General features: G+C 37.5%; 1 protein-coding gene across 2 annotated transcripts in view; it reads left to right on the top strand.

Annotated features, from left to right (window-relative positions):
* fbxw7 (F-box and WD repeat domain containing 7) overlaps nucleotides 1–27558 on the top strand; it is a 72303-nt gene that overhangs the window by 13594 nt on the left and 31151 nt on the right. Inside the window, exon 1 of one of the 2 annotated variants that reach the window (XM_081361288.1) lies at nucleotides 231–313. The exons of the other annotated variant lie outside the window; for it this stretch is intronic. Within the exon in view, the coding sequence (XP_081217414.1) occupies nucleotides 290–313 (24 nt within the window). The 5' untranslated portion in view covers nucleotides 231–289. Of the gene's footprint in view, nucleotides 1–230; nucleotides 314–27558 lie in introns of those variants that run through there. 2 annotated transcript variants of the gene reach the window in all.

The following is a 27558-nucleotide window of genomic DNA, read 5'->3' as shown; positions in this document are numbered from 1 at the left end:
GGAATACTGATTCGGAATGCTCCATCTGTGCCACTGATTATTAAAGGCAGTCCTAGAGAAGTCCTAGTTTGTTTGTTTTTTCATGAGGAATGATGCCTTCTGTGTAGATAATAACATCTGATACATGTTCATTTTTTATAGTGTGTTTGCGTTCTAGCTGTCACCAATTTCAATGAGGAATTGGGTGTGGGAAAACGGTAATTTGTGCTACAGTGAAAGCGTAACCCTTGCTAAACTAGTGATGTAATTGTTTTTTTCTTTCTTTTTCTATGTTCACCCTCCACTTCTGATGTCATCGCTGGATTGGCTCATGGTAGGTAAGAAGAATCTTTTCTAAAAAGCTTTACTTCAATGCACTACATACATTTCCCCCTGCAGTCAACATTTTTCATAGAAGTGCTGTTTATTGTGCACCATTTGTTGGTGAACAGCAGGTGGCAGTGTGGTCTAACAGCTGATGTTTTCATTGAGATTGGCAGCTCACTACTATAACCTCTCTAAGCGCTCCCATAATGCTTCATCTAGCCATTGCTGTTCATTGATGCTGTTTATTCTCGCTATTTTAAATCGTTCTACACTGAGATTACACTGGTAAGTGTAATTGAGTGATGGCACTGGTCATGGTTGACCATCAGGTCAAAAGTTTTCTAGCTGATACAAGTGAAAATCATGTTTTTAATATCGTATTTTAAGTTAACTTATGTGTACACACACAAAAAAATGCAAAAACTGTACCTTTAGGGCTTCAACAGCTCATCACTGGGGCAGGACCCTTAAAGGGACCAATCTGCAGGTTTTGGCCAATCAGAGTTTCAGATTTCTCTTAGTGTATGATGGAACAGACACCTTTCTTCGTTTTGTTCCATTCAGTCGGAGGATGTCAAACATGTTTGATATTTTAAGCACACTTTTAAAATGCATTGTTTTCATTTGCCATGCGGCTCCTAGCAATAAGACGCAAGTTTCTGTGTTTGTGTTCATAACTACTTAAAAGTCTCGTAGTGTGTGATCCTAGTAGTAATTTGTGAGTTTGTGTTGCTTAGTTTTTCTCCGTTAGGCTACTATTTACAAAGACAGCAAGTGTATGATGCCTAGTGTTTTCAAATCTGTTCAAAGTAGTTTATTTAAGCCTTTACGGATACATTTTGCTATTTTCTTGTTCTAATATGGGCATTATGGGGGCAGGTAAGGTACAAAGTTGTCTCTTTAAGGGTACTGCCCCAGTGACGAGCTCTTATATTTTTTTATTTATTGTTATTTTTTTACACTGTGAAGAATCAGATTATGAAAATAGTAATTTTGTGGTGGAAAAATAAGTCCTTAACAAGTGTTTCATTGTTAATCTAGCCAAACTCATTGGTGAGAGTTTTTCTGGATGTCTATTGCTGTGGTTGTCCTGTCACTACCAAACTTGAGAAATACAGAGTTTCTTTCACTCTAGCAGGCTTTAGCAACTGGTCAGACTTGACTTTTGGTTGAAGAGGTCAGTGGTCAATTTATGTAGTCATGGCTTGAAATGATGTCACTGGAATGGTATGGAACTCACGTAGTCTAGATAAGATAACACATGTAGGTTTTTCGGGTGCATAGTGAAGGCACTTGAGCTCAGGCAGCATGAGCTTGTTGCTGCCCGTTCTTGGCTTTGAATAAGAGTGCCATTGTTGGCATAGTGGAATTGTTCTGCCGCGAACTGAGGAGGTGGCCTGAGTGTTGTGTTAACCTTGGGCTGTGAGTCACTGATCTAAGGCCAGGGAGCGATCAGATAACTGAATTTTCCTGCAGCGCACTTTGTGACAGCGCAGTGGGCGCACTGTATTGTGGAACCCCCTGCAGCCTCTCCAATAGTTCAGACTAAGCAAGCTGAGTGGCCGACACGTGTCATGGGGGCAGAAGTCATTGCCAGCGGAGGGGTGGTTGAGATGAGGGACCTTGGGAGCCTGGCAGTGCATCAAAAGCACTGTGTCTTTACAAGATGGTGGTTAAATCCCCCTTCTGCCTGAATTTCTTTCTATTAGTTCATTTTTGCAAGGCTATTTTCAGCTACATCCTGTTAGAGAAGTGTTTTGTAGTAAAATGGAGGTCTATGACGCAAATACCAGCCTGTGAAACGCGGCTTGTCAATCCACAATAGTAACCAGAGTCTAACTCAGCAGACCATAAAAAGAAACGAACCCTAATGAATTAGCATCAGAACCAGCCAAATTGAATGGGAAAGTTGCGTTTAAGAGCTGTAAAGCATTTTAATGTTCTCTTACTTCTAAAAGCTTTGGTTTTCCATTTTATCAGCCTGAAACAGAGCCGCAGAAGCCTTTTTTGTCAAGGCTAAGCTAAGATCCAGAATGTGGTGAACACTTTCTTGTCTCTCTTTTTCCATTCACATAAAGTGATTAAATGGAGCCTTGTCTTGTGATGAGCTAAACAACAAAATTGTTTAATGGCAGTAAAATGTAATTTGCTTACTCTGTGTTCAAGTTGCAACCTACCAGCCCACATGAAATCCAATTTTGAGTCAAAAAGCTACTTCTATACATAAATATTTAATTGAACATTATTTGTCAAAGGAATCCGTTTGGATTATTATGACAATTTATCGGGGGGATAAGGTTGGAAATCAGTTAAAAACCAGTTTATGTCTTTAACTACCGGAACCAAATGACTTTCGGATATGTAAATGTTTGCGTTTGTCAATGCGAACTGGATACTGTAATAAAATAGTGAAAGCACTACTTATTCAGCTGTACAAAACAGAACACCCAGCCATTATAGTACAATTACTGAACAAATGACTATTGATTGATTCAAAAATATAAGGACAGCCAGTGTAGTCTAGCTGATTCATGAGCAAACGACTCTTATGAGCAAATCCATTTACTGAATCAAGAATAATCAGCATGACCAGAGTAATCCAATTCCTTCCTTGAACTGATTTTTTTTTTTTTTTTTTTTTTCAGTGAATCTAACTCCTACAGAAAGATCAGTGAATTCCAAATAATTATTATTTTTTTTACAAATTACTGTTGGTTTTTCCAAATATTTCTTCCTAAAAATTACTATAAGAATTGTTGTACTGGTGTGATCAAATGTAATACTTCAACTGCTATTTAATTGTAGTAGTTAAATTTTTATGTTCCCTTATACCATTGTATGTCATTGGAGATTGTGTTTGTGAGGTTGAATTTCTTCAAACTCTGTGACAAACCAACCAAGGACATTCATCTTCAAATCCAGTTGCTATAGCAGCAGACAGGCTTATTTTCCTCTGATCCGTTTAGATTCCACATAACTGCATGTTTTAAAATGTCATTTTTGGGCTTGCAAGCACCTTCCCAGTATCTTCCAACGTCAGACCAACCACAACTGCATACTTGACCTCTAGCCACCAGTTATGGAGTTCATTGCCGCATTCTCTCCTTTTTAGAGAAAGTCAGCCACACTGTTGTCAATGCTAGGACAGTGTAGAGTCTGCCAGTAATCCGGCCTTTCCCTTCCCGCAGACGCTTAGGTGTTCCGGCTGAGCGAACATCACTGGAATCTCAATGAGAAACAGGTGGACTTCAAACGCTCATCTCTTGAGATGTTTAAGGCATTCTAGCAGAGAATTTACACAGTTTACTGTGGACCTTTTGAAAGCCCCAAAATGAGGGACAAAAAGGTCCACTTGTTACTTAAGTTAAAACAAATAATCATCTCCTTATGGTGCAAGTTTAACCACATTTTCTATTCATCTCAAGAACCATCTTCGTTCAGGGTGTCATCATATTGCCCGTTAGATGTGCTATAAACCACCCACCATCATTTCCACATCTGCTCTTTATTAAGTGGTTGTCTGCAAAGCCGCCCCTTTAATAAATATACATCTCCTGTTTGGCCAACTCCTACTATACAGCTACTTTGGATATTTCTGCTGTTTTAGCAATCACTCTTATATATGATGATTTCAAGTCATTATTTCTCCAGCCATCTATATTAGCCAGCTAGAGAACACTTATTTTTTTTTTTTGTCTTATTTATATCAGCAGAATTCACTTTGCAAAGCATCAAAATATGTACAATATCAACAAATTGCACGTTTATTATGTATTTGATGTCCAAAGTCCATTGTGGTCTAAGGAGATGTTTTGCTTGAGCAGTGTGGGGTATTTTGTGCAGTCTGTATTTAGCTCCTTCCTGTTTGATCACGGTTGTCTTTAGGTGCTTGTCTCCTTTAACAAGCATGCTGTTCTACAAAGCAGAAGACATTTGAAACCAAATTAAATACTTATCAATTTCCACAAAGTCAATGTGTACTGCACTTTTCTCTGAGGATCTTGGATTACTTTTTAAATTGTCAGTCTAACAGCTTTAACAAAGCCATTGCAGTACTGTGGTCAATATCAAGTCAACCAATGAAGATATCTGGTGGAAGCTGAGAACATATAATTGTATAAAATAAGAAAATCAAGGACAACCACCTAGTGTGTTGGAGGCATGACGGGGTTTAAATTATAAAGAAAAATTAACAGAAATTTGAGTTTAAAATACACACAATAATAAGTTAATGATCGACATTATTATGTCAACAGAACTCAACAAAATAATGTTTGCAACTTAAAAGGTTTATTTAAATAAATTCGATTTTTTTTAATTGTAACCATGCATTTATTTAAGTTGTGGTAACAGGTGCCCTGATGCATTAAATTGATCAAAGGTGACAGTAAAATATTTGTTTATAAAATTCTACTGTTATTTTGAACTTTCTATTCTAACAATCCTGAAAAAAGTATGACTCTTTCCACAGAAATATGAAGCAGCACAACTGTTTTAAACATTGATAATAAGAAATGTTTCTTGAGCACCAAATAATCATTTTATAATGATTTCTAAAGGATCATGTGACAATGATGACTGGGAGTAATGGGTGCTGAAAATTATTTTATTTTAAACACTAATAATATTTTACAGAATTGTTTTTACTATATTTTTGATCAAATTAATGCATCTTTGCTAAGCATTAGAAATTTTGTTCGAAAACATTTAAAAAATCTTACCGAACTTTTGAACAGTAGTGCACGTCCCAGATATGGACATCAGGATGGTCTAAAAATATTTGCACTACCTCTGAACTGTACTTTGGCTTAACAGAACTGGGATCAGTTTTTGGATCCCCATTATTAGAGGTCAAAACTGCATAATAGCTTCTCTTTAACCTCTCTGAGACTTGAGGTCAGCAAGATGATAATGAATCTGATTATTTGATACATAAGGGACTTCCTTTTCTTGATTTGATTACCTCGCTGTCTGATTACCTTCATTCTTTAAATAAACCTCTAATGTGATTACCCAGCTCTCATTACCAGCATCATTATCATTCATGCTTGTTTAAGATATCCTGAGTGAAAGATCTGCTTCTCTGTTATACACAAAAGCATTAAACATCTTCATTTCAGACAGTCCGAATTCTAGCTGCTAATATAGTCTTGCTAACTCTGTTTGATCCAGACTTAATCATTAATACCTTTAACCTTTTCATACGTGGCCACTCTCAGCTTCTACAGCTCTGAAGACACTTATACAACAGTATATTTACTTTAAGAATGCATCAATTCAATATCTAGACTGGTATTGGCACCAGTGCCTACTATCTTTTATATTGTGTAGCTTCAAAAAGCTTGACAGTAAAATTAATCAAAAGTGAAAGTAAAGACTTGCAGTACATTATTACAAAATATTTCTACTTCAAATAAATGTTCATTTCAAAGTCCTTTTCATCAAAAAGTGCACCAAAGCTCAGATCAGAATGATTTCTGAAAGATTATTTGACACTGTAGGCAAAAATAATTGCTGCTCAGAATTCTTCTTTGTCATCACAGGAATATATTACATTTCAAATAATATGAAAAAATGGAAGATATTTAAATAGTAAATTTTTCCAATATTATTGAACCATGGTGAGCAAAAAATACATCTTTCAAACGCTTAAAACATTTTTTTTTTTTTTTTTTACCAATCCTACACTTTTGAACAGAAACTCATACCATTTCCACTATAGGGCTGGGTTATAATACAAAGAAACATACTACATTAATTCATGCTTGTTTATAATATATTGTGTAATATTTGTATTAGTATGTGTTAAAATATTAATAACCTAGATTGATAATTGTTGTGAAAGTTTTGTTAATTGTTAGCGATGCCTAATGCATGTAAATGAATTCTCCCTTATTTAGCCATAAACACTTAAAAGTGTTGGGAAAGAAAAAGTGGTATCATATTAACCTTATTTTAGCCTAATTATGTGCCATTTCTCTAAATAAACATCTCTCATTCATGCTTGGGCACATCTGAGGAAGGGCGTCCTGAGGATGTCTGCAGGTCTGTTTGTATTGAACATCTGGCATGTGGTCAGGTATCTGCTGTAATTCCTGCTGGGTGTCTGATGGACTCAAACCTCTGTGGAGTGAGAGAGACATCCTGAGGCTACCCAGAGCCTTGTCTGCTTTCCAACCGGCTGTGCAGTCCATCTAGCTCATTGACTCTGTTTGTGTATCTCGTTTCATATGTGTTCATGTCTTACTCACCAGGCCACCCTGATGTCGGCTTGCGAGGGCTGCAGTGGTGATATTAATTTAAGGGATTGTTCACCCAAAAATGAATATTCTGTGATCATTTACTCTCATTTAGTTCCAAACTTGATTTCAGTCCCTCTATTGAAAGTGTATTCACCCAAAACGAAAGATGGTTCAAATGTTCATAAAGAAGTAGAGAAATTTGAATGCTCTGTGTACATTCGCCAATGAATGTTTGTATGTGAATAAAAGCCTAAATGTAATCTCTTTATCATATAAAGCGGCCCCTTTAGAAGACTTGGATTAAACAGTTTGGTTTCAGATGGTTTTATTCTGCAACCTCTTTATGAACATTTTGAACTGTCTGAGATTTAGGTGAATAGACTTTCATTTAAGGGTCAGAAATCTCTATCTTTTCTAATCTAGTATATATAATATCTGTTCTGAAGATGAAAAAAGTCTTATGGGTTTGGAATGCAAAGAGGGTGAGTAATTGATGACAGAATTTTCATTTTTGGGTGAACTATCCCTTTAAGAACAACTGTGTTTTTGGAGGCTGTGAATGCAATATCTTTCATCTTTCCACTTTCGATGCCACTGATAATATTTATCTGTGCACTTTTTGGAATAAAGTACACTTGTCTGAGGAGGATGTGAGTGCGTTGATAACACTAACAAGAGAGACAGAAAGAATGAGCTCATCTAGGCCTTTTCTTCATCCCGCTGTCATTTTCTGTTAGCTCCTGCGACCTGCAATGGATGTTTTGTCTCTTAAAACAAGCCCCCATCACTTGATAAGGCACACCAAAGCCTAATCCCGTTTGATGAATAAACACGGTTGCGCAAACCCTCCACCAGGGTTGTTACCGGTGTGTTGCTGAAAGCTCTCCATCCCTAGGGTCATTCCCCCTGTCAGAACCTGCTGAGAAACACCGCCTCAGATTCTCCATTCAGATATTAGCTTTGACAGAGTAAACAGGAAGTGCACACGTGCACACGCTCTTAGTCACGCACAAACAGGCTTGAATGTGTAAACAGACCTTGAGCATCCTAATCCTGTAAATTTGAGTGCTGGTGCGAAGAATCCTCTAGAGATGCTGTTTTATTTAAATGTGTAGCACACGCACATGTTGGTAAGTCGAGATATGCTTGCATCAAGAGACATGGGATCTCTTTGGCATCTACTTTTCAATCAACAATCCCACAGTCTCATTCAAAGAGGTTATTTTTATAGCACTGTTCTTAGGCCGTTAAACTTCCAGCTTGGTATAAACAGTTGAGGTAACCGGTAAACACGGCAGAGCAACTCGTGCTTTGACCTGCCAGTCATCTCCTGAAAAAAAGTTGTCGTTCGGTTTTGGAGTGTTTTCAGAACTGCCAAGTGGAATTTGAGTGTTTCAGGTGACACGGTAGGATTGGAAATACTTTTAGAGCTTGTTGGAGTTGCCAAATATGTGGAAGAGAGGAGACTGTTTTGTTGGTTTAAAACTGACAGGTGCAAATTAAATAAGGAGACGCCATTGTTTTTTTTGTTGTTTTTTCTTTATAAAGGAGCTTTAAAACGTCCTACTGCACTCGTCATTAGGCATCATTAGAAGAGGCACCACCATCATTTACGAGTACAGACATTCCAGACAAACTTATTTAACAAGATGGATGCTTGTGTACAATGTTCATCAGTTAGGATACTTGGCTTGATCTCTTTAGTGAATACTTGTATTCAGCAAACGTGCTGTTCTTTTGGACACTCTATTTGTTATCTAATATTATAAAGGTTTCCACAAAAACATTAAGCAGCAAAACTTTTTAACATTGATAATAAATGTCATCCCAGGATTAAATTATATTTTAAAATATATTAAAAAAAATCAAACCTTATTTTAAATGTAAAAAAAAAATGCAGCCTTGGTGAGCATAAGAGAGAAAAATTACAATTTACCTTTAACAGTCTAATTGTAGAAGTTGGATGCTTTTGAAAAGATTTAGCTTAGACTGTGAAGGATTAAGGTTCTTTACTAATTAAAACTTCAGAGGAGAAGATCTCTGGAGGCCAGACAGAAACTCAAGTCACTCTGCCTCAAAGTTTTGTCTTCTCAAAGTCATAGAAACTCATTCTTGCATATGGGGTACCTAGTTGATGTTCCACCCATGAGGATTTATCACTTTATTGTAATGATTTAGATCGGGGGTGCCCAATCCTGTTCCAACCCTGCTTCAACACACTTGTCTGTAATTGCGTGTTTCTAAAGATTTTATTTAACTGTGTGATCTTATTTAACTAAGGTGTGTTTGGAGCTGAACTTTTCAGGAAGGCAGATCATAGTTAATATTACATGTATCTTTATTTGTTTAGTTAGGTCAGAAGTTTAATCTGTGGATTGAGGGACAGATATGCTCACCATGTGTTTTGAATTTTTCTTCTAGCCTATAGGAAAAACCTAAGTCTCTTCGTAACTAAGCTGTCCTTTTCATTCTGCATTGTATTTACAGCCTCCTTTTAGTGTCTTTCCGACTGTTCAGTTCAGTGTTCTTTTCCTAATAAATGCACACTGATGGCTGCCGTCTCCAAGTATTATCATGCCATTGTGCTTTTTCTTCCATTTGCCCTCTTGAAAAGTCAGGATATTAAAATGCATGTTATCTGGCTGCATCATAATTTGGCCGGATGGCCGTAAACCATGTGGCTGTTTGTGTCCCTACATTTCCACAACGGTTATTAACACACATCAGCACACAGTGAATCAGAGACAGATGGCTGGCCAATAGAAAAAAATGAGGGCTGAGGAGTGTAATTAAAAAAAGAGAAAATAATCAGTTTATTTAGGGTGAAAATGCTTCTCTCAATTAAATTAGATTTAGTTTTCTTTAGTTTTCATACACCTTATTACCAATTCAGGACTGCCTGCTTCAGCATGCAACAGTTAATTTTGTACTAAAAATAGATATTGTTTCCATGATATTAGGAATTTTTTAAGAATTTTTGTACCTAAATGTTAGAACATGTACTAGAGGAAATCTACACAAATTGTTAATTTTAGTGCTTAGGTCTTTACAGTAATCATGGCCCACTGTGCTGCATTGCCACTGACAATTTTACATTCATTGAGCTTATACATTTTTATTTCTTTTGTCAATGTTATCTGGCTGACATAGATGGTTTTGCCCAAGTTGACCTGTGATAGTCTTGGAAGCATCAGTGAATGAAAAGTAGAAACTGCACATCAATAATGTTTATCATAGTATGCCAAATATTTGGTTTCCAGTAAAAGTGTGTTATGAATTAGAGTAAAAATTTTAAAGCTGTATAAATACTTTTTACAAATTTTGTTTGTAAGGTTTTTCTTTTAGTTTTTTTTTTCTTTACAAAACTAAATTTGTAACAACATTTCATGATAATATAAGTGTCCAGTAAATATAAAAAAATTGCAAAAAATATATTTCATGGATATACAGTATTAAAGCGAATTGTATTTTGTATGCAATAATAATGTTGGACCGAACTGATGAATTAAAAAAAAAAAGAAAAAAAGGGTTAGGGTTAGGATTCTGCCATTTACTCACCCTCATGTTGTTTCAAAGACTTTTAAATCTACGGAACACAAATCAACACACATACATAAAGAACATCACATATAGTAAATAGAATCTCAAACCAATGAGGTGTGTTCTTGCCCATCAGGCATAGGTTAGACTAGAGCCTCCTTTTTACCTTATTTGATGTGCTCAGCTCTATGCCTAAATTAAATGTTCTTTTTATATAATATAAAGAACGATTGTGTCCATTCAGAAGACTTGAATTAAACCGCTGAATTTGAGTTCATGGGTTTGAAGCAACATGAGGGTGAGTAATTGATAGGGTTTTTTTTTTTGTGAACTGTCCCTTTAAATACATTTAACGATCATACTATAAACTGACTTCTAAAGCCAGTTGATTTTCTCGTCTGTCACTATCTTTGAATTAAATGTAATTAATTTGATTAAATTGATTGACAGCCTTAAGTGATTCTTAAGTGTTGTTTAAGTGTTGATTCAGTGTCTGAATGACAATCACAATAACGTATTGCAGTTTGCATTTCATTTTCCCCTTCACCTCTAATACATATTCATAAAAGTCCTAGAGTTTACTCACGAGTGGCCAGAAGGAGAGCACTACAACCCTCCGGTTGGCCAGACCTCTCTGTGTTGCCTGGCAACCATGTACAGATAGAGGGAGGTGGACAGCGTCCTTCTCGCTGCCGCCCACCGTCAGTGGCGATGGAGTGAGTGAGATCTACAGCCCGCCCGCTCTCTCTCTGCTGATCAGAGTTTTACCGACAATGAGCGAAGGATTCAGCCAGCCTCTTCAGCAAGAAACATATGATATGGTCCAATCAATAGAGCAGCGTAACCTTAGTGGTACTTGCTTCATGTTAGATCTCACACCAACACGTTCCAGCAGATGAGCATCACAAGTAGCAGAGGAGTGGGCGGTCGGCTCCGTACTTTTTACGATTTCTCTCGTTCAGAATTTTGTACTGCTCGTTCAGAGATGTGTACCCTCTGTTGTTGAGCACTTTAGGGTGCACGCATACTGTTATAATACAAATGCCCCAGGGCTGCTTATTTACAACCTTGTTAAATATCACTGCTTGTGCATCGAGAGAGAGAGAGAGAGAGAGAGAGAGAGAGAGAGAGAGAGGCAAGCGAGATGGAAAACAAGCTCACCGACAGAGGGTTTTCCATCCCTCAGACACAATGTCTTTAGAGGGAGGAAACTTGGTGTTTTTCAGGCCTCTTGTGTCCGGTTCGTAGCATTCAGGTTGTTTTTATTTCTCCCTTTCAGGGGGCCGTCTGTGTTAGAGGGCTTATTTGTTTCCTGAATGGCTAATCTGCCAAGTTCATGCCTGAAGCAACGCTGCTGAGAGAGCCGTTGTTCTGAGCGCTGCCAGGGCGGGCCATGTAATGGTGCAGCCCAAGCTCTCTAATTTCCATACAGCTGTCCTGGTGGGCAGGTCTCAGTGCAGATATGCCAGCACAAGGGAAAAGCTGTTACCTTTCATGTACCTACACACGGTACCGTACTACGCTGTACATAAAGGCTAATCGACACTTCGATTAAGGAATTGTGGGTACATTCATTGTAGATGAGCACCAAATAAAACTAATTTCATGATGTATATAACCTACAATTTACAGTCTTAGCTCTTAAATCGACTGTCAGATGCTGAATTTTTAAAGGAAGTGTAACTAAAGATGGAAATTCTGACATCATTCTTAACTTTCTTCCATTAAACAAAAAAGGATAGATTTTGAATATTGTAGTGGTGAAAGCACCATAACATTGTATTAGAACAGTTCATGTGTCATACTGTGTCTTTAGAAGTTGTATGATGAGTATTGTTTGAGGAATAATCATAATTTAAGTCACTTTTCACTGAAAATCTTGATACCCATCCTAACTCTTGTACGTTCATGAGAATAATCTGATTCTTGAACAAATAATTTTTTAATCGGTGTTTTCAATTAATCAGTTGATTCGATTCACAAAAACAGTCCGAATGATTCAAGACTGATCTGCTTCTCTGGTTTAATTCGCTGGCTGTGTCTGAAATGTCATTAATCACATCACGTTTCCTTTTACCATACACTTTTATAAAAAAGAATGTTGGCTGCACAAAAAAAAAGTAACGCAACAGCTTGCATGCATTTTTTTTGAGTTGTGACCTCTTTGAGTGAATTTACGTTCAACCAACAAGCTACATTGAGTTAGAGGAACTTAATTTGTAACATAAAAACACATTTTTAAGTTGATTACTTAAATCGCTCCAACTACCATAGTTGTAGCCCTGGAACCAATAAATCGTATCTTTTTAAGTTCAAATCAACAGCACAGCTCTTCAGCACAGTAGTAACCACAAAAACTTCAACATTGCAGAAACTCTTTTAATGTCAAACATAACAGCATTAAACACTAACAGGTCTTTCCTTCACTAAAAACAAATAAATTAACACTTTATTTCAACATTTATCCTCTTATCCAGTCCTATGCAAAGCATGCTGGGATCTAGAAATCCACTGCCTAATTCCTGATGTTATCAAGACGATTCCATTAAGTTACTACAACCAAATTTTTTTTTAAAAGCCAATTAACGCAGAAATTTGAGTTTAAATTACAGACGATATTAATTTGATGTAATGATCAACATTATTATGTCAACAGAACTCTACAAAATAATGTTTGCAACTTAAAAGTTTTAATTTAACAATAAATATTAATTTTTAACTTGCAACACTGCATTTTATTTAAGTTGTGCTAACAGGTCCCCTGAATTACTTTTTAGAGTGAATGACTATTTAATGTGCTCTGCCTAAATTTAAATATGTTCGTCATAAAGCAATTGTGTCTCTTTGGAAGACTTAAAGTGCTTTGCATATGGATCACTTTTTCCGATGCCATGTACATTTTGAAGCTTGAAAATGTTGATTACCTAGACTTTCAATTGATGAACAAATGCTCAGAATATATATATTAAAAAATATATGTATTCATTTGTGCTGCAAAGATGACCAAAAGTCATATGGATTTGAAGTGACATGAGGGCGAATAAAAAAACGAAATCTGAAATAGCCCCTATACCCTTATATAGTGTACTGTTTGAGGGGACAGACATTTTTAGTGGTTTACGAAACCATAGTGGACATTATCGAGTGCACTCATTCAATCACATAATGGACCTTAACAACAAGTGTACAACCAATATACAGTCAACAGCTAGCTTAAAAAAACAATGCACTGAGCATTACACCAAATTAATTCATGTGTGAAAACGTGTCCGAATTACTCATTCTTTTTCATTCACTCATTCAGTGGACTATATTAGTGCAGTAAAGTAGGAAATCATGAATGAAGTTGTAGGGGTCAGTTTTGGATCCATCCACTGGATTGATTCTGTCAGAGTAGTTTAGTTCAGGTTGTGTGATCCAGATCAACCAATTCATTTAAAAGATCTGATCTGAAAGTATGATTTATTTGTTGCAAGATGGTAAATCAAATGTTTAACTACATGAGGGTAAGTAAATAAAAGTTTAATTTATAGGTGAACTATTTCTTTAATGTATCAGTTTTCTTCCCTTATATTCTGAATGTTTGTGATTGATTTAGCCAGGGATGGTACATAAACAAGCCCATTGATTCAACCCTTATCTACCCGGCCCCAAGACAGAGGTGTGGAGCAGTGGTTATACAATGAGAATATGCAAATGTTTGTGAAACAGAGAGATCAGCCTTGGTGTTATAGAAGATGTATCTCCTTTCATTCAGTGGATCCTACCTGGCTGTTTTTAAAACAGAATCTGTCCAGTGATCGCTGGAAACAGCAGCATGGCTTTGGTATAAAAATTCAAGGAATCCTCCTACGGAAAATTGACTGCCGTTGTGGTATGAAAGCAAGACGAGCAGTCGACGGAGCGTCTATTTTTGGGAAGATGTGCTAACCTCTCTTTCTGGCTCTCCGGATTATGTAGTGTCTTATCCTCAGAGGAAGATGGCCAGCTGGCGTGAAAGATGCTCTATCTTTGTGGCGAGGCTGATGGAAGGAAGGGAAGTCATGTACATTCTTGAGTCTTTCTGTACACACTTTTATTGACACTTCTTGCCTTGTTGAGTCCTGTTGGACTTTAATCAACAACTCCATATCCAAAACCAAACTGAGGAAGGAGTGGGAGAATGCGCTTGAGTAGCTGGTGCATAGACTGCATAGACACTGCATGGTGCATAGACACTGATCTAGCATCTCTCATCACGTAAAGCACCACGTTCAGTTTGCATTTTTCAGCGTGTGCTGTAGAGGGGTGCGGCCGGCCCAAGACAAACTCCTTAATCAGCATCTCTAATTCAGGCCTGCTGCAGGCTGCCAGCGTCTATGTGAGTGCAATTCTGGTGTTTTATAGTGTCACTTATAGGGGTGGAGGATGGAGCCAAGCATTAAATATTGATAAAATTCTGGTTGATGAAAAAAAAATAATAATAATTTAATATGAATAATGGTAGCACTTTATTTTAAAGTCATGTTCCCCATGTACATAGTCGTTACAATAAGTGAGTAATAACTAGATACCTAAACCTAACTTTAAACCATGAAGTTACCTTGTAATAACCAGTACTTTCTTAGGTAAGTACACGTACATGCACCTACTGTAAAATAATGTAACATTTGTAATATAAATGGAATTATTCAAATATACTGTCGAATTTTTTTATCATGATTTAAACTTTGAAGAAGTGATTTAAAAACTGAAAAAACAAGGTTCTTTTGACAAAAATATCTCGCACATACACATTTATATTAAATAGACATATACATAACTATTAAATAGATATATTTAAATGGTTATGAGCATTTCAACGAAACCGGATTGTCAAGATTAATTAAATCCTTTTCTATCTGCTTACCGTCATCTCACCTTTGCGTGGTAGCTTGTGGTTATTCAAATATCATAAATAATCAAAGTTATTCATCCTTAAGTGAACATGGATCTTAATTAAATTTATATTCATAACATTTCTTAATTTGTCTCTGAATGATAGCATTCAGCACTTGTTCTCTTGGATGAAAAGAAACATCTGTTGTGAAGGTCATAGTTTTGCTACCATTCCACTTCTTTTAATCATTAGATGTTATTCATTAAGAATAATGTTTTTTTGTGTGTGTGTGTGTGTGTGTGTGTGTGTGTGTGTATCTAAAACTTAACGGTTCATTTTGAAATGAAATAATCTTCTATGTAAAGGCCTTGCCTCACCACTGTGTTAATACACTTTGACGTAAAGTATCATTTGGAGAGGTTTTATTTTTAGCAGACACTGGAGTGTGCTCTGAGATTTGAACAGAGACTTTTAAGATACTGTGTCATAGCTTCACCCAGCGGAGAAATATATGACTAGATAACCTGTGGCCTTAACTTTTGCTCTTTTTATTCTTCTATTCTAAGTAGCATATGAGATGTTTCAGTAGCTACTTTACCTGTATAGTTCTAACTTCCCCAGCAGTACACAATTTTTACTTTTTTAATGTTTTTACAAATCCTCACAATAAGCTTATCCAGAATCCCATTACAACACTAGAAATTCAGTTGTAGGAATGTTGTAGGACAGGGTCTAAGGCAGACTTCCCAATTTGATTCTGAATCACACTCTCTCGATTTCACTGTAATCTAAATTTCAATAAATATGATTAAATTGGGAATTTGAATTAGTGTTAACATGTCTATTTCAGTTTTTACATAATTGCCTGATTGCAACAGTGGATATCTTGCATTGTGACTGGCTTCACATTATTTTAAATTTGAATATTTACAAATGTGTGTGTGCATTACATGTTGACATGCAACAACAAAGAGGAAAGGCTGTAAGACAACATGATAATTTAAAAAAAGTAATTGTCCTGGTAAACATAAACATGTTGTCAGTAAAATAGAATTTAATTATTGGTGATAAGCCCTATTACTCTATTATGAATCGGCTGTACGTTATTTCTTGCTGTTTGAAGACATGACAGAGAGGAGACAGCCACGATTGGTTTGCATTCGAGTCACGATTTTTCAAGACCTCAGCAAACTGACCCAAGACAATGAAAGTAGTTCATTATATCCCAGCTCTCACTCAAAATGGCCATTTGTGTTTATTCTGGTCTCTTCTTGCCAGCAGACTATAGAAAACTTGAGCTCATACCTACATTCCTCAGTTGGTTTTTGAATGCCACCACCACAAAGGAACTTTTAGAAACCATAAGACATGGTAAATGCCCAATTACTGAATAAACAGAGACTTGCATCCTTAATGATCAATACATTCCTTTTATTTCATTCATAGTAGGAACTCAAAACGGTGTTAAACACTGCGGGCATTGCGGTCTTCCAACGCTCTGTGTGGTCTGTCTGGACAAGTACTTCTCAGAGCTTTTGGATTCATGGGAGGGGAGGTTGATGTGGCAGTTCTGGTGAATTCATGCATGTTAACAGGGATATATAACCACGATTCCCCATGGCCGGCCGTTTAGAACACGAGGTGGCACGCAGTTCCTCTCCAACCAAAGACTCATTAAGAATACATGAGCACTTAACGTTCTGCTGCCACTGGCAGACATCTATTATTGATGACTGGCAGATTGCTCCCTTGAATAATATAGAACTCTTTTGTGTTGTTGTGGACCATGAAGCCTGTCTTTGGAGGTGTTAATGCGGGAAAAATCTTGACCCGTTCGACTTTGCGGAGAGAACTATTGCACCCTCTTTGCTGCTTGTTACTTTTCTGAGATCATTAAAAAGAGAAGCAAGTTATCTTACTGGTTTTCTCAATGTAGAACTTCTCATTTAATTGTAGTTGTGGTGTTTTTTCCCCTCTCCAACATTATATGTAACAAACTGTCTATCCCGGGTGGTTTAAGGGACTGTTTAGATGGATATCACAACAGTCTTAATTAGTGAATTTCCATGCCTGTGGTCCAGCTGTTTCCTTGAGCATAAAATTCAGAAGAAATTATAATCAAGTACCAAAAACACCCTGAAGGAGGGTATGATGGAGCTTTTTTCCATACATTTTTTCCTCTCTTTATTTTTTCAGTCTCAGAGGCCCACATTGCCCTCTTTCCCCATCCTCGCTAAACCTGGTTTATGCAAGGGTCCTTGTGCAAGTGATGTAATTGAGGCTCTTATAGAAGTGTGCATTGCTTCTACAAGGCTGGTTTTGTGTGATCACGCACTTCTGAATTTTTATAACTTCACACTTCAATCCTGTTGGACAAACTCAAAGGAAGGGTTGGTCAAGTAGATGAATCGTCTGTACTTTTGAGGCAGAGTAAAGCACCAAACTAAGACCAAGCCACCTCTTTAGGAAGACACTTGAGAATTTGTCCTCAACCTTCTGTACAATAAACTCTTTCCCCATTAGCGTAAAAAAAAAAAAAAAAAAAGTTACCAGCCACCACCAGCATTTTTGATCATATTCACAAAATTTTCATAACCCCCAGAATATTTTGTTGTATGAATATCTGAACAAGAAATATATAAAAAGAAAGAAAAGAGCCTTTGCTTTAAAAATAAATAAATAAATATTCTAGCTTAATGCATTCCTTGTTTATCAACGTCTGGATGTGGAATAGGTGATTGTTCTCTTGTTGTTTCCACGAAACTAAAGAAGTATAAAGTTATAATAGTTATAAAGTATTAAAAAAGTATAGGACTCAAGACTGTGTCTTGTCAGTGTGTCTTTATTCTCCATTGCTTATTCTCATCCTGCTTTTTTTTCTCAGTGCCTCATTCTGTCTCTTTGATCGCTACATTGTGTTCCTCCCTCATCTACGCCATCACCTACGGTATTAAACTGGGAGAAACTGCTCTTGTTGTTTTGCAGTTCACACAGACAGCAGGAGCTGAGAGGATTGCTCAGCTCAGGACTGACTGCTCCCTCAACCCTCTGGAGATGTAACCAAACACTTGATATCATCCCGTTAGCGGCTGTCACTCTTTGTCCTACAAGGCCTGACTAAGAGTAATTACTTCATCACACTCTCACATCTTGACCCAGAGTCACGGGTCTCTCTTATATCTCAAGGGAAGAGTGGTTTGTGTCTCTGTGCCTCAAGTGATTAATCTTGCTCCATATTCAAAAACTGTATAATTAACTCCTGGATGTGCAATTAAAGAATTTGCACCTTTCAGATACCAGCTTTCCTAGTAGGTTACACTGATTTTTAACATGCGCTTACCGACTTTGAGTTGTTTTTCTGAAAACTGTTTGAGATAATGGAGTGAGCGAGAGCTCCTCCAACCCCTGAGGCCTGTCCTTAGGCTCTTGAGGAGACTGCTTATGTGTACTCTTTCTGTTTGTGTGTGGTTAGCTTTTTAAACCTTTCCCACAGGCACTGCTCCATAATTGAGCTAAATCTGATCCTTGCTATTATTTTGAAGCCACGCCTACTCGATCTGGTGTGCTTGAATGAGGACATTGTAATGTGTTTTGTTTGTTGTTATAGTAAATGGCTTTTTATGGACTGATTTAAGCTCTGACAGCCGTCCATAGCTAAACTGACTAGATTTGAGTCGGTAGAACACCATTTTGTCAAGATTTGTGCAACCAATCAGTGCAAGAACGTGGTTCTATTCAAAATAAGAAAATTAATCACGAACACCATAATATTCCTCTTTTATTCGCTTGATGTTTAAAGTTGCAATGTCTTTCACTTATTATCCGAGACAGGCCAGCATTGCTGTTGTGTTACATCATCTCGCTTCAACTGACACACCATCCAAAACAAAAATCAAGAACAGTTTTTCTTTGCCAAGGTGTGTTTTTTTTTTTTTTTTTTTTTTCTGGAGGACAGCAACCAGTAGTACATTTAGTTATGATTGATTTTTACAGGTTTTTCTCCATTCTTCATTTCAAAAGCCATTGTTCTCGTGAAAAGCACCTCATGGTTGACGTTTGACACTACCTGATCAGCTTTGGTTTTTTTTTTTTCTTGTGGAGGAGTAAAATTTGAAGAGGTGAAACTGGTTCAGAGTCAGCGTCAACATGCATATGAAAGAGCTGCAATTGTGGTTTAACCACATTAAGATCCTCCCTCAGTGCCAAAAAACTATGTATTATACCAGCCCGACTGGAGTGTCTGGAACAGGAGCTGGAGGAAACATCTAATGACAGCTGCAACAAGACTGAACATGCCCTGTGCAGTAATGCAGGTTCGTGTGGTTCAAGCTAAAGGTCTACATTGAGATGAAACACTTACTGCATGAGGTACATGCATCTCAAAACATAGATTTGAATGTCAGTTAACTCTGTTTCAACCTGATGGCCGGAATTGTCAGTTGTGAAGTGTGACTGCTGCTTCATTCTGATAATTTGACGACTGCAAACATCTTTAGCAAGTGTTGTACACTTGTTCTGCTAAGATGTTCCACTTGCATTCCTTCCACATGAGAGCATCTCTGACTCACCTGTAGAGACAATATATCACATTAAAATGTGCAGCATTGAGCACATCCTCTTTACTTTTAAATCCTGAGATAACTTTCCTGATGTTCTAGCTTCTCCAGTCCAGACCTTTGCTCCATCAATTTTTCCACTTTTTCAAAAATATTACTTTCAATTTTGCTCAGGTATTTCCAACTCTGGATACACTTAATCCATCACAAGAGTTTCCTTTAGAGAAGACCGAAGTACAAGGAATGTGCTAACAGAACGATATTTCACTTTCTTCCATAATGTTCATCATCTTCATAGAGAAAGCTGGAAATCTGTAGGATAGATGTTAGAACGTGTAGCTGCTATGGGGGTATTTATTTTTTCCTTTAGATGTGAGTGTGGAGCTGTTTGGTTCACACAGAGGTTTCAAGACCACAGCGGTCTCTCACCCCACAGACTTCATGTCTCCTTTCTTCAGTTTTAAATGCATTCATGAGAGTACAAAACATTGTTAGTGGAGCTCCAGGACTGTAATCTAGGTCTATTTTTATCTGTTAGTGGTAATCATCATCTTCTACAGTGTTAGTTGACCTTCCATAGCCCAATACTTTCTCATTTACACAAACACACAGTCACAGATTCAAAAAAACGGTCGCTTCTCAAGTGTGTCGCCACAAAAACAAACAGCCCACGAAAGGTCAGCTTTTAATGAGACTTTTTTTTTTTTGATAAGGAAGATGGTCAGATGTTATATACGGACTTGTCTGCAGTATCTGCACCATGTGACTCAAAGTAGGAAGAAAATCTTCAGCCAGAAAATCAACAACTGCAGTGGCACTAGATTGCTTCAGTTTACAAATCCATATGCAGCCATATGCCTCTGAGCAGACCCTAGGCAACTGTCTTCAGATAAAACATCAAACTGTATTCATTATGTGGAGTTTCCCTGTCATGCATTGACATTTCTTCACTAATTGTGTTGGCTACAAGATACTTGCCTTTCTGTCTTTGAAAATTGAAAGTTTCACAGCCTTGGCTTAGTTTCAGTGGTAATGGTAAGTAATACAATTTGGTCTTTAAACTTCATTCAAAAAGGAAAAAGGTCATACTTTCATAGTGTTTCCAGAGGACACTGCTGGTGGCTCTTCACATGTCTTTTTCCTCACGTTACCTACGTTTAACACTCTTTGAGTGGCCTGAAAATCATATGAAACCAGATGAGGGCAAAGACTTTCTGTGGGAATCTGCTATGTTAAAGGTCACTGCACCTTTGAAGAATCCTGTCTTTCAATGCAACACAGAGGGTCAAAAGTGGAGCTTTTAACAGTTTGTTCTTTCATGTTGTGCAGGACTGGCTGCTGCCCTACTGTTCTGGTTCACTTCAAGCAATCAGGGGAGGGGTTCACTTATCATATCTGCTCACTGAATTACTCTAAGGTCAGCACCTCTGTTTTGTCACATTGAGGTTCTCTAGAACAGGGTGTCCAATTCTGCTCCTGGAGGGCCAGTGTCCTGCAGAGGTTAGCTCCAACATGCCCCAACAAGTTTGGTTGGAATTTTCTAGTGATCCTGAAGGCCGTTATTAGTTCATTCAGATGTGTTTAATTAGGATTTGAACTAAACTTTGCCGGTTAGAGGGCCCTCCAGGAGCTGGATTGCACACCCTATCTATCGCTGTTCTCTATCCTACAGAATGTTGACAAACCAGTCTGTGACCAGTCAGTAACAGTTACTATTACTGAAATCATGTAAAGCTTCATTTCACAAACAGCTGGAAAAATAAAGCTGTAGCCACTGTCCCCACTAATTACACAACATTACCACTACAGACAGGGTAAAATTACAGTCCCCACATAGGAAAACAACACCTGGAGGGTTTTTTTTGTAGTTCTCTTTCCTGGTGTTTTACAAGGATTGTCCACCACCTCCCTTCACAAACTAAAGGACATTTATTTTGCCTTAAGACTACAGTTCTGCTGTTGATAGTAGATGTGAAACAACTCTTTGTGGCTTAGCAGAAAATGCCTTCCCTTCTCTGTTGCTAACAAACAAAAATCTCTATTTAGATTTTACAGCATGATAAACCACATATGAGTCAGTATGTTTGCAAAGAATTTATGACAGTTATATTGCAAGATAAGATTAGTGCAAAGGTCACTGAGCATGTATGCTTGTATATTTTAGTTATTGGAGCAAATACTACGTTTGCATTTACTTAATTTATACTGCCTATGTAGAGTGCACATGCCATACTAAATGGCACTGTGCTAATTGAGAAAAACCTGTGCATTAGACCATGATAATATTGTCCCATCTCATAAAGGACTTGAAGAGTTTAGAGACTCGAGCACATTTTTTTTTTTTTTTTATCCATTCTGATTCTGTAATTTTAAAATTGGAAGTTGCTGCAGTTTCTGGATCCTGTTTAGAGAATATTTTGTAATATTTGCACTGCATTTTTGTTTACATCTCCATCTCGGGTTAATTGATTTTTGGGAAAATCACAGAAGTTAATTCTCTCTACTCTTCTGTGCTTTGCACACATCTGATTTAATTTACCCAGCATTGTTGTTTATCCAAATCCTAAATTGGACAGTGACCCTACGTTGTCTCTGTGTATCATTCCATCTCATCATTCACCCACCCATGATGCTGTCTGAACGTCATTCGTAATGATCCAATCAAACGTGATGGATCAGGGTCTTATTGTCAAGTTGGAGGCTAAATGCCCGGGTCAGGAGCAGATGGTGTCATTGTGCTTCGTAGGATGTTGCAGTCCGCAGGCGAATTCATTAACCTCGATGTCATCTGACTGATTGGAATGTACGTTTGTTCGCTTTGCACCGGTTGCCCATTCATGGGGAGGACACTGTCTGTCCTCCATTTTCTTTTCAAAAAGGGCAAATACAAAATGTCTAAATGATGTTTAGGAATACTTTGAAACTTAAGTGTTTTATTTCAAGTTTCTTAACGGACATTTACATTTTCATGATTTTCTGTTTAATTTTGAATGAATCAGGGTGACTCATTCAAAATGAAATGAAAAATCACGAAAATTGACCCTCAGTGACAAATAATTGAAGAAAATGAATTTAAAAAAAAAAAGCCAAAGGACCCAATAAGGTTTTCTTTTCAAGAATTGAATTCTTCTTTTTTTTTTTTTTTTTTTTTTTTCTCATAATGATATAAGCAATATGGTTGTACCTCTCTGACTTTATGTCCCAAAATTAATTCAATTTGATTGATCCAGGCAAAAAATTAACATTGTCATAGACAAATCTACCAACTGTTTTAGCATTCAAATATTTTCACTAGCTGTCCTCATATTTGCAGAATGCTCTTGGCATTTTGCCTGCTTGATTTGTGATAGTGTCTTAAGAAATTAACATTTTCTTGGAACCTGTATTGCTGCTTCACTAAAACAATGTAACATTTTCCATCTATCATGTCTCTGGCAGGTCTTGTTGCTTTAAGCATATCTATATCATTCTAAAATCTGTGAAATTGGGAGATAACAAAATGGGCTTTACAACGCAAGCGTTCCCAGGAAAGCACCTGTTTTTTTTGGCGGTTGCATATCAGTGAAAGCCTCTCGCCATGGAGTTTGTTAATTTTCCACTGTGAACACGGAGGGGTCAGAGTCTCTTCAAAAGACACGGGCAGGACCTTCTCACATGCCATACATTCCTATCCGCTGTGTAAAGTTTAGGAGGGTTTTGTCTGCGAAGGCAAGAGAAAGAGCTTTATACACACAAACTCCCAGTTCTGTGACCCCACCCCCCAACAGGCATACTCGCTCCAGTTTGTTTAGGGATTGCTATGGTGATGTTCTAACAGCCGTGAAATGGGTCATCATCACACCTGTGTCTTAGATTAATTCCAACAAAATACAATGTTTGCCATTTGTGAAGGACAGAGAAAAGTGTTACCAAGTTTATCTTAATTCATTTCTTTTCCATTTTGTGCAGACTTTATTGCCAAAGTTATTGCCGTAACGGCCCCTTATAGCTGCTCACTCGCTCTCCAGTTTCATTGGCTTCAGGACACAGATTCATTGGAACTTGTGTAAGATGAAGTGTTTTTTTTTTCCAGCAATTCATCAACAAATTGCTTGGAAACTTTTGACAGGTGCAATTTTGTCCCTAACGCTGGGTCGCAGTAACTCAGTGTGTTCCTCTCTCTGCACACGGTATCACTGAACCTGCAAAGATTAACTTTTATTTTTATTTTTAAGTGCAGAGAGAACAAACCAAGGGACCTGTTCAAACCATGCATTTTTTTGTATAAAAGGCTGCCCTCAACTAAAGATTTTTCTAGCCGACTAGTTGTTCATTTAAGTGTTTAGTCGACTAATGTTATTAATAACATTAGTCGCAGGTGTTATTAATAAGCCATATAAATCATAATAATGAGCCTTTAATAGCCTATATATAATATACAGTATAGCCTAATCAGCGGCAGCTCTCAACGCACGCATAAAACTTGCCACAGCACACCGGCAAAAGTAATGATTATGAATGTGTGGTGAAAAACCGCAAGGAGATTGTCTAAACATTACAATAATATATTGATAATGTTTTCTCTTTTCTCGGCTGCAGAGATAGTCGATGAGGTTGACTCGTCATCTCCCGTAGTTGTGGACGGGCCTATATATGTTTCATACAGATTACATAATCTGAGATTATTTGTTTTCCACATGAATTGGTTGACAATCGATTGGCATTTCAAGCTTTCTATAGATATGTCAGTGAGGGAAGCATACACTGAGTTTTTTTTTTTGTTTGTTTTTTGATGAGCTCAAGTTCACAGACATCGAGAGGGCAGAAAACACATCCTGTTGGCTTTTTTTATTATACAAAGGAAGGTTTCTTATTGTGAGTTTATACAAATAAAAGTAGACCCTTTACAGTTTTTAATGATTATTAGTATGACCAAAAATGAATTATTTTAAGTTGTTTCTGCTGCTATCAAGAAAAAATGCAAGTGATCGTGCCGGCGCCTTCCTGTCATGCAGTAAACGTGCTATACTTCAGCTTCGTTACTCCGCTCAAACACTTTGATATGCGCCTAATAATAGTGCACAGTTATCCAGGTTAACGTTAGAGCGAGCAGCCATGTAAAGTTGCTACTACTTGCATGTTTCAAATGAGAAGAAATATTTGAGGTTGATGGATGATTTGGATTCTCTGCATGACATACTGTAATTACCACAAAGACTCACCGATAACGAACTGCGTGACTTTGCCGCAGGTTTTTACTAACTGACTAATACAAATTTTGGTCGACTAAGCCTCTTCTGGTCAACTAATTAGTCGAGTATTAGGGGGCAGCCCTAGTAAAAAGTCTAAACCCACAAGGTTTGTTTTCTGGTACTTAACCTTCTTTTCAAGCATATTCTCACTACACGCAATGCTGAACAACCGCACACATTGTAAATAAAATAAATTAATACAATTTCATACACCTGCACTTTCATTATCAGGATTAGGCAACAGTGTTATACTCCAAATGGATTTCTCTGAGAATCAGTCTCAGTGGGGAAAATTAGGACATTGATTTGAAAGTGGTTGCTAAAACTGCTAACTCAACTAACAACATGGTTACTTGTAGCTTTAACTCAGTTTGGTGTTATTTGGAGCACCTAGCCCTTGGCGGTCAATAGAAGGTACTTGGTGCCATGCTGATTGTTTCACAAGTAGATGCCCTATTAATCCTGTGATGTTTCCTTTGTAATGAATGTCAGGCAAATGGCAGAGATCACATTTGCTAACACTTCCTTGATGCATTCCCTTTTTTTCATTTGCCTTGATTAGGCTGTAATGAGCATTGTAACACCAACCACAGTCCTTTTGAGATTTGTTTAGTCTGGCTTCATCACACTTGCTGGTTTGTTTGATCTGAACCCTTTTTGGGGAAGTGTAATGAAATGGTTGGGGTGGAAGCATGGTAACCACTGATTTGATTAACGTGGCTATTCTGTGCTCCAGTGCTCATAGATGGAAGATATGGCTTGTTACCTGTAAACAAAAGCCATGATACAGAAACTTTGGGGTGTTTGTGCTGTTACGCTTCAGTGACTGTTCTCAGTTTGTCAATGATACAATGGATCTGTCTGAGTTTTAGATTTGTTGACTTACTGAAACTGCAAGATGAGTAATTAGACTTGTTAATTAGTAATTAATTTGTTTGCAAAAACTACTTATATTGTACATAATGACTACAGTATGTCAGGGAAGTAACTTAAGTCATGCTAGTCATGTAAAATAGGTCATTTGCTATTAAATGGGGAAATCTGAATTTGTGTCATGAAAATATAATTATGAGTGCTAAAGAACACAATTAAGCATTTCTCATGGCTCTCTGTTCTTAAAGGCAGTCAGGGTGGTTCAATATAGGCATCACTGAGGTGTCTGTGGGACATGTCTAGGCTTGTTCAGTGAGTCACAGGAACAAAACAGACAACAAGCAGTCACCTCTTTGTCATCTCTTTATCATTTGTTTGAATTGCTCAAACTTATCTTGACATCTAAACAAGAGAGTGCCACAGCCAGCTATCTAATTTTTAGAGAACCTTTTTTTTTTTTTTTTTGGTCACATGCTTGTTAGTAGGTAACACTACAGTGTTTCCATTAGTTAACGTTAGTAGTTAACGTCTGGCCGAGCTGTGATATAAACAAAACGCTATACGCTCTATTCACGAACGCTGCTGATGTATTTCCGGTAGAATCTCAGCCAGCGCCTTTACTTCCAACATAGCGCGTTCTATAGCGAAGTGTACTAGCGGCAAAACTTTCATTTTCTCAGAAACGGAGACAACGATTTTAGAAACGGATTCGCTAGTCGGATTTCACATGATATGAGAGAATACTCACCCTCAAAGTTGTCGATGTAGCTCGGAGTTTATAATTTAAAGCCCGCCCTTCTCTTTCTTACCCTTAGGTGTGACAGCTAACTGCCTCACAATATTGTTAACATCATTCACGTTGACCGCTGGAAGTTCTTTTAAACAGCGAGTGTAATTTACCATTATCTCCACCGAATGCAAAAACGGCTTCCGAGACAGCACCGGATATAACCGGGCGGGCTGAGACAAAACGCGGAAGGGATCATGCTTAGAGCCTATTGGCTATTTTTTAAGAAATGAGAGGAGCTGTTCTGTATGTCCCATCCTGTCTTCCCATTTCATTGGAAATTATGTCAACACATTGAATAATGCTGCGCGTTTCAAGGCACTTCAGTGGGCCATTAACAAATGGAACCTTACTGTAGTGTTGCAGAATTTTCTTTACTGTAGTTGCTTTTGTCAGAGTTATCAGAGATTATTTGCATGACCTATTGATTCTGGTTAAGTGTTCTGGTTCTAGTTTAGTGTAGATATTATTTGAAACATATTTAATGTAGTTTAACAACCCTTGTGTGTCTGTATACGCTTAGGTGATCTTTAATAATGCATTCCACACAAAACCACCCCGAGTGGCAAATACCACCTGCTCAGTCTGACGGAAATAACAAGAGAAGGGGCCGGCAGTCGTCTTCAGCGGCTGAGGGGCGGGCTCAGGATCCACAACAAGTGGAAGGCGTGCACCACCCAGTTTCGGTTGAATATAATCTCAGGCTCTTCCACTGTCGTCCTCTGGCTGCATGTACACCATTCATTTCCTCATCTGCAGAAAACCGGTCATCTGATCCCTGTGTTTAGCCAGAGTATACTCCTGAGAGCCAGCAATTCATTTCTGGCCATTTTTGTTTTGATAATAACATAATACTATTTATTACCGGGCTCTCTTGAATACTTTAATCTAGTTTCTCAATTGTAGCAGATGTCAAATATTATGAATAATGACAGTTGTCCAGGGCAATTCTGTATAACTGACCGCTCGTTTGGGAGTTTTGTTTCTTACATAGCCGTGTTCTGTCTCTCCGCTGTCTCTACAAGCAAGTTATTAAATGAATGTCTGCTCAAATCAATATTTTTTGTGCATTTGCCATCAGCTTTGTAATAAGCAGGATAATGTAATGCCAGCCAACCATTATCACAAAATAAACACCAAGTTGATCAGGACTGAGGCTGATTCA

Source organism: Scardinius erythrophthalmus (genome assembly GCF_964197995.2).
Source record: "Scardinius erythrophthalmus genome assembly, chromosome: 3".
Taxonomy (NCBI): domain Eukaryota; kingdom Metazoa; phylum Chordata; class Actinopteri; order Cypriniformes; family Leuciscidae; genus Scardinius; species Scardinius erythrophthalmus.
Note: the sequence above shows the minus strand (reverse complement) of the source record. Positions and strands in the feature narration are given on the sequence as shown.